Below are 8,431 nucleotides of genomic sequence, written 5' to 3'. Positions count from 1 at the left end.
TCTCAAGTACAGGCCTCAATGCACATCAAGCTGTACTGGCTGGAGTATATAAAAATAATAAGTCATCTTGCCAGCCCAGTCCTCCAATCCTCCAGTCCTCCAATCCTAATCAATACGCAGATATTGTGAATCTCCCCCAATTTCTCCGTGTCCATTTTCCTGAGTTCACATTCAAGGAGCTTTGGTGGCATTAGCCCAACTGGGAAAAGTATCCAGCTGGAACATGGGCATGCCCCACGTGTTAATGGCAATGTTGATGGTTATGACTCCAACAAAGTTCAGAACGAATCCAGCTCTGGCCTGAAACAATCAGAAAAACAATACAACATAAAACTACTATATTTGGATACAGTGTTTTGTCAACACGCCATCAGAACAGGTATGGATATGAATTTGTCAATATACACACTGCATTTGGTGCTCAGTCTGCCAGAGCTTATGTTCCATGGTAATATTAAGGATATTGTGCGTGTGCAAATAGATGATAATCATCAGATATAAGGATTAATGATTATAAGACGTTTATCCGAAAACTAGATATGAGCCTTTATCCAAAACACTGCATGAATGTCAACATGCGCCCTTATGAGGTCTAACTTTACTAAAAGGTCTTACCATGTCCATGACTTTAAGGTTGCCGTAGGAGAAGGCGATGGCGTTGGGTGGAGTGGCTACGGGCAGCATGAAAGCCAGCGAGGCCGAGATGGTGCAGGGAAACATGACGTACAGTGGGTGTATCTTGATAGCAGTTGCCTGGATTAAACCAATTAAAAAAGGGACATTCAAACACTTGTTGATATAAATCTTTCAAGGCTTCATTGTTGATGAGGAACAGCAGTTTATTTGTAGAATCTGTTATTTGTTTTAAGTATTCTTTTAAAGATTGAGAGAGGATGACGTCCTGTCTCACCATAGAAGCCAGTATAGGCAGAAAGAGTGTGGTGGTGGCAGTGTTGCTGGAGCATTCAGTGAACATTGCCACCAGCAGAGACAGCAGGATGGAGATGGCAAAAGGAGGGATGCTCTGCAACGGTATGAGACTCTCCCCCAGCCACATCGAAAGTCCAGATTTCTTTTTTGCAAGGTGGAAAAACACACATTAGCGTCCAAACATTTAAAGAAAAGATTATCTTTAGAAAGAGGTGAACTCGAGGATCAACTGCGTTACCTCACTTCCGTGTGCCAATGCAAAACCTCCTCCCAGAAGCAAAAGGATGTTCCAAGGCATCTTTTCATGGACGACGTCCCAACTAAGCAGAGGTGAAGGGGCTTCAGCAGGAGCACCTTTTACGAGGAGAAAAAAGGCAATCTTTAGAGGGGACAGTGTCTTTTCAACTATTGGTTAGGGCAGTCATAAACAATGATATATCTTAACCAACTTTAGAAAAAACAAGCTTTTATTGTGTACCGATAAGATGCTGTGATTATGAATGCGTCTGTAAAGATAAAAAGTAAATGGGATGAATAGGGAAGTCATCAAAATCATAATAAAAATGCAATGTTGTAAGTGGATTCACTCTCAAACTAATGTTCTCCCTTTTCTAACGGACTATGGCACCTCAAAGTCTGCCTCACAGCTTTTAAACCTTTTCCTTTTAAGTGTGTGTTAATCATTGTGTCACTTCTCTGTGTTCAAAACACATTGCTTTTCCACTTTTTGACGGGTACTTAAGAAGTTGTTGCTTGTAGGCAAGAGCAAGACACGCTTAACTTAAGTTACCAAGGGGGAAAAAAAATGTCATTGATAAAAAAGTAATTTGTCTAAGGAACAGCAAAGCATGTACTGTTGTACAGGCTTGACCTTGTGGCTATCAGGCTACAATTCAGGAAGGAGTAGGGAAAACGTTTGTCGGAAAAGCGCTGAATCAGCTAGATGAGTTTTCACGGGCAGTAAAGGTTATTGACTGTATCTTAGGTTGTTATAGTACAGATAGAGGACAAACATGCTCATAAAACTGCACTCCTATCTTCATGTGACAAACTAAACCGCAAATATAAAATGTGATGCAACAGTGAATGAACTCTTCAAATTGTTCTGTCCAGACGTGCAGATAGGGCCTAAAAGAGATCACGTTTATGCCCTCTTGCTTCATTCCTCTTAAAACATGATTTATACATTTTCTCATCACTATTTTATCAATGTCTCTCAACAAATGACGCCATAAACGTGAAAATACCTGTTGACCTACGATTTAATTACCCTTTGATGTGATCCTCAAAAAAGTCAATTTATTCACCTTTTTATAATAAGATATGTATACAAATGCACCCGTTTCTTAAGCAAAATTTGAAACATGCCAGCTGTCTTACCATCCTCGGACCTCCCGCAGCATCTGGGTAATTTGGACGGGATGCAGAAGAAGAGTGATGACATTAATATGGCCACGGTGCCATCTGTGACGTACCTGATGAGAAAACACATTTGAAGTGTCTGCATTTCATGTATTAACATTGCGAAAATACTCAGGCTACTATCGTGAGGCTAGTGTAGTGATTCAAAGACAAAGATAAAACATCTGCAGACTTCGCTAACCACGAAAACCCAAGTTCAGTGATTGATTAAAAATAAAAAGTAGACCCTTATTATCTCCTCCTATACTGGACTAGCGCCTGGTTAACTGTTCACCCCTTCACTTTCTCACTGAGGAGTCATGAAAAGCTGTACGACAAAGAGCTATTATACTCACGTTTTGTCTTTGTTGAAGAGCACAGTGGCCCAGCCGGGTATGAACCCAGGCTCTCTGGTGAACCACAGAAGAACCAGCAACGTGAAGATAGTCAGTACACAACCCTCAGCGAAGCACATCCTGCCCAACTTGTTGTACTCATCTTTGATTACCTGGTATGCCTCTCTGTCACCTTCTTTCTTTGTGCCACATCCAAAGGACTCTTTAAAGCTGGAATAACATAACGTTAAAAATAAATAATGCTTTAATAATCTGGATGTAGTCATAAGATATCACACCAGAGTATGACACTAGTCTATTACTTACTTGAAGCCCAGAAACATGAACTGCAGCCACAACCAAGACAAGACGAGCATTAGCACCATGTTGGGGAAGGAGAAGCCAAACCAGCTTGCAAAGTTGATTACGCCTCCGTTATCTGGGAAGAGTCTGTTGATGATGAAAAGAAAACATTGAGATCACAAAAACATGCAAGCCTACAACTGCCAGCAATTTTTTAGTTTTGTACAACCGGGGTGTTTTTCTTTTTTTGGCCATCCCTCATCAGAATGATCCTACACATGAGTGTGCTCAAATCTTCTTTTTTTATATTCTAAAAATCGTAACAACAATAATAAGTAAAACTAGAGCCTTGTTTAAAACTTGTCAAGCCCATTTGCCGAACAGACTAACAGACACTGTGGTTAACTGGTGTTACCACATGCCTAGATCTCAATAATGCAAGCTGTGAGTAAAATGTTAACAAAACCTTAAGTATGTTGACCAGAGAAACAGCCTACTACTGTAGTTGTGAATGAATATTGGTGGCAATAGATCTGGCCCACCAGACTACGAGTAAAGGAAGTTAGAACTGGGTATCTTGGTGTGTTTTCACAGATAAGAGTTCAGGACCAGAGAGTTAATCTGTATCCAGGAAACTTGCTCATGAGTGTCGTGTGTTTTTTTTTTCATTTGTGCAGGTCGTACTCATCAATCTGGCCTTTGAGGATGACATTGGGTGTGGTTCCAGTGAGGGTGGCCGTCCCACCGATGCTCGCTGCGTAACAAACACTAAGGCTCATGCCTTTCGTCAGGTTCAAATACTTCTTCTCCCTCTTCAGTCTGCACAGCTCGGCCTCTGGACTCCTGTCACAGACCTCTGGGGGGGCAGAGTCCAGACCTTCAGCATTGAAAAGACATCTTAATTATTGTGTCTTGAATGCAACATACATTTACTGTTTGGGCTTCCATGTTTTACCAGTTGCTGTAATTGTTTAACACAGTTAACAAAGTTGGATTTCAAGAGCTCTGTGAAAGTTTAGTTTGACACATATCTTCACTAAGGCAGCAGGTAACATCTTGGGTGACTAAACCAAACTTCCTGACAAATACAAATTCTATAAAGAGGACAAGCACTTTTCATAGTTTAGGATAAGTTTTTGAAACTTGATACAAACCAGAGCAGGAATGCATTTTGCCTGTACTGTTGCACTATTATTAATCAATGTGTATACTCTGTTTTGACCGTTTATTAATCTTTTTCAAACAAGGGTCTAACTTCAAAGACAAAGTTTTAAAAAAACACCTACTTGATATAATGTAATTTTCCTTCATGTATTTGTGGTCATCGTTATCTGCAAAACATCATTAGAACAACAGTAAAAAACAAAATAGTCTTCAACATGTAAAAAGGAAAAGTTTAAAGAACATTAAAAAAGGCCGTCATACACACCCATGTCGATGGCCCTTTGTCGAAGCTCTTGGCTCTCTTTGGTGTCACCCATCTCCAATGCCTGGTTATCCTGACCATCCATCGCAGCAGACCGGTTATAATCCCTCTCTTCAGCGTTGGCTTCTGTGTCACACAGCTGCTGCAGCACAGCGTTGGCGATGGGCAGCATCATGGCCGTGGAGGCCGTGTTACTGATCCACATGGACAGAAAGGCCGTGGTGCCCATGAAACCGATCATCAGGCTGGGGAGGACGCAAAACAAATGATTAGATGGAAGTTGAAGACGGCATGTGAAGAGAAACAGAAGATAAATGATATACATGATATGGCCAAAAGTATGTGGACTCAAAAATTACATTATAAAACGGCCTCCACTCTTCTGGGAAGGCTTTCTACAACATTTGGTACCTGGCTGCAGGGATTTGCTCCCAATCAGCCACAAGAGTATTACTATGGTCGACCACTGATTCTGGACGATAAGACCTGGCTGATTGTCGGGCTACCACTGAATCCCAAAGGTGCTGGATGGGGTTCAGGTCAGGGCTCTGTGCAGGCCAGTCAAGTTCTTCCACACACTTTATATTGTAGCTACAGTTTGTAGTATTTAAAAGTCTCACAGAGATGGCTTCACCCCCACAACAAGCAGCACTTGAAGGGCGATCCTCCGGTGCAGGTTCCAGTGCTCGACAGCGATGGCCACCAGCAGCCCACCAATAAAGAGCATGTTGGAATCTTTCAGGTACTGAATACAAACCTGGATGAGAGAAGAAAAAGAAACCCAAATCCCAGTCAAACTAATTCAAAGTGGTTTATTAAAATGTGTGTGTGCAGTAAACAGATGGAAATACCTCGTTTGATTCCATGACGCCCATCATGGGGAAGAGAATAACAGGCAGCAGGGCGGTCACAGCCAGAGGGATGCACTCTGTACACCAGTACAGCGCCATGAGGATTATTACGTAGCCACATTTTGCCTCCTGTAATGACAGACAAGGAATATGTTCCTTAACAGCCTTAATACACAGTATATACACTGTATGTTACACATAAATTACATAAGTGGTCAAATGCACTCGATAATTGTGTACAAGTGATGTCTACTCAAGAGAGAGAATCCCGTTAAAGCCTGTGAGGGAACCACAACACACCATAAACTTCTTAACCTTGGCTAACTTACTGTAGTTCAGTTAGCGTGGTTAATCATTCTCTGATATCTGTAGTAAACATTGAACAACTTCCTTTAAACAAGGAAATGCTACATATATGTCCTTGGTGTTGAAACTTTGCAGCTAGTCATAAAACAATTACATTATAAATTTATTATTCACACACAGTAAACTCTTGCTTTTGTCTGTGTAGTTGTCCGGAACCAAACCAAACATCAAATAACTGCTGACAAAAGTCAAGCAATAAGGAAATGAATTGAGTTCCTTGTGCTTAGTTGCTTGTTTCGCTGTATGTTCCATTTACAACAGCTGAACCAGAAACAAAGCCATAAAATAGATAGTTACTTTATTAATCCCGCGAGGGGAAATGTTTTTGCTACAGCAGCAATTATGGTACAGGTAAATAAAATAACAGATAAAAAATCTTAAATATCAAATGCACAATATATACAACAGATATAAATAGAATAACAATAAATTAACTAACTAACTAAACTAAACAGTAGTGCAAAGATGTAACCAAACAACAACAGTGTGACGGTGTTATAGTTTGCTATAATAATGCTCATCTCTTTTAAAATGTACAGGAATTGTGACAAGCTGAATAGGAACAGAGGTTGTAGTCTTTGATTAAATGGGACAGATTGAGACCCTGAACATGATCCCACTTTTCAATATATCATAGACAAAGATTACATGGTACAAAGGGTCAATGACGGGGGCCTCTCCTGGCCATGTTGCAGCTAGGAAGACAATGTAAAGCAACAAATGTCCTTCCAGACTGAGGTCTTTCATCCCTTTTGATTATCATTTTCATTTTATTGCAATAGTTTCCCAAAATGTGGCCACAGATTTGGATACAGAAACATAGGAACTCTCTCTCTCTCTCTCAAAAATACTTTGTGGATTGAATGATTAAATTTGAGGGGGAAAAAAGATAGCAGAAAATTGATTTTCATTTGATAGTATAATCATTTTCTGAGTTAAATTCTACTAATACAACCGCTCAAGTGAATTGCATGTTATATGCATTTGAAAACACCGTATAATATGTTTGATGATACATCTTTCAGAGAGCATAAAAAACTCACTCAAAGATCCAAGCTTTAGTCACTGTTGTCTCCAGAATACCCAACAATATGAGTAACCCCCCTACTGTACACGTCACTGTCTAAGACCTGAACTCTGTTTCTAGTGTTTGTTTAATGAGCCTCTATTCTTCGCTCTTCTGACTCCTTACTTTCATTGCATTAGTCATGGTCAGCCCTTATTTGCCTCATTAACACTTAAACATATCTCTACTTCAAATAGCACCTCTCTCTGATATCTACCTCCTCCACAAAGACAATCTCTTCTGCCACTTTCCTTATGTATCGTGCATTTTTACAACAGAGTCGTATCTAAAGTCAGGGCGCTGTGACCTTTACATTACTTACTCCTAATAATCACATTGTTCTTTGATTTTAAGCATTGAAATTAATGTTGCTACAATAGAAGTAAAAGTATCTGAATCTGGAACTGAGTGTTGTTTCGTTGGGCATCTGTGGTATTGATGCATCAGCCTTAATGACCATCGAGGTAGTTCATTAATCTTGTTATCAGAACACCTTTGGGCCAAAGTTTAGATATGATGATAAACCTGTGAAGTCCTATCAGATCTGTTCTTTGATGTTTGACTTGTGATTATGTTTTTGGTAAATGGCAGGACAGACCCGTCATTTAATCTAAATTAGTCGGATCAGCTTTTAAGCCGTTAACGCTGAATGTGCAGCGAGTGTGGTTGAAGGACGTTGGAAGCGATTTGTGATCTACGAAAAATAATCTATCATATCAAGCTAGTTTAACTCAAATGGCAACAATATTACAACACGTTAGTTATTTACTCCATCTCCAGCATGGCTCTCAATCAGTAGCTCCACAGTTGATGAATAAACTGCACCATGTGTCCATCAGTACAGATGGAGAGGAGAAAGTTGCACTCTGCCTTTAATTGAACATATTCTACAATAGTTTGCATTTTGAAGCTACACTTGCTTTGATTTGAAGGAATGCGAGCTGCACTTCACTGGCTTTCTTGCTAACCTCGTCATCGCTAAGGTTTTGGGAGAAGCGTTGAGAATTTACAACGAAGCACCTCAACATCAGAAAAACATAATTTAATCGATATAGATATACATACAAAATAAGCAACATTTAAGGGCTGAATGTATTATATTGCATAGCTTCGGACTAATATACATTATGCAATTAGACAAGCCATCTCTATTCCGCAGGTCTGAAGTCAAATATTTCTGCAGATACGTTCTACGACAGGAAAAACTTATACACATGGTTGTTTTCTTACCGGGGTCGGGCTGGCAAGGGGCAGAGGCAGAAGTAAAAGAGGTGTCAGGACTATCACAATGTAATTCCTATACCTCCACAACCATCTAAGAAACCCAGCCATGATACAATCCACAAGGTGTGACGGACATCCAAAGTATTGAAGAGTCAAGAGAAAAAAATAATTAGCAACACCACCCTACTGTGCTAACTAAGAGACAGTAACAGAAAGCCACAGTATATATATGGCTGTGTGTAAAGTCTGCCACCCTGAAAAACAATTAAAAATTAACTATTAGAGTGAGGGCCCTGCATGTCCTGGGTGTGTTGTTTCCCTGTGTTTGGGGGGGGAGGAGGGGGGGGGATGTCTGAAATGGCATGTGTTGTCAATGTCTTGAAGAGGAAAGAGCAATCTATAAAAAACAAAGTTCCATTTGATAAGAGTGTTGATAGCCTTGTAAATAAGTTGTGTGGGCGTAACTTAAAAAACACAGTGTTGTGAGTCCTCTGAAAAGCCTGCCAGTGGCTGAAATGCAGACAAACCA

At 40.1% G+C, this 8,431-nt stretch overlaps 1 protein-coding gene across 1 annotated transcript; it reads right to left on the bottom strand.

The window, feature by feature from the left end:
- LOC116391055 (solute carrier family 13 member 2-like) lies at window positions 1–8,145 on the bottom strand. Its single transcript, XM_031861289.1, has 13 exons — window positions 7,909–8,145; window positions 5,247–5,375; window positions 5,016–5,152; window positions 4,399–4,640; window positions 4,256–4,300; window positions 3,654–3,846; window positions 2,994–3,116; window positions 2,688–2,897; window positions 2,311–2,405; window positions 1,169–1,284; window positions 911–1,072; window positions 616–753; window positions 1–300 (listed from the first exon to the last, which is right to left on the bottom strand). The coding sequence occupies exons 1-13, from the start codon at window positions 8,008–8,010 to the stop codon at window positions 172–174; spliced, it is 1,821 nt and encodes a 606-aa protein (XP_031717149.1). The 5' UTR covers window positions 8,011–8,145; the 3' UTR covers window positions 1–171.
- Window positions 8,146–8,431: the final 286 nt, after the last annotated feature.

This window comes from Anarrhichthys ocellatus, unplaced genomic scaffold (genome assembly GCF_004355925.1).
Source record: "Anarrhichthys ocellatus isolate YVR2014 unplaced genomic scaffold, GSC_Weel_1.0 scaffold24, whole genome shotgun sequence".
Taxonomy (NCBI): Eukaryota; Metazoa; Chordata; class Actinopteri; order Perciformes; family Anarhichadidae; genus Anarrhichthys; species Anarrhichthys ocellatus.
Note: the sequence above shows the minus strand (reverse complement) of the source record. Positions and strands in the feature narration are given on the sequence as shown.

Excerpts from the sequence above, each read along its gene's own strand:
- LOC116391055 (XM_031861289.1), bottom strand. The coding sequence starts at position 8,010 with ATGGCTGGGTTTCTTAGATGGTTGTGGAGGTATAGGAATTACATTGTG. Across the intron at positions 2,898-2,993 it reads TTCATGTTTCTGGGCTTCAA|CTTTAAAGAGTCCTTTGGAT; the intron begins GTAAGTAATAGA and ends ATGTTATTCCAG. Across the intron at positions 301-615 it reads ACCTTAAAGTCATGGACATG|GCCAGAGCTGGATTCGTTCT; the intron begins GTAAGACCTTTT and ends TGATTGTTTCAG.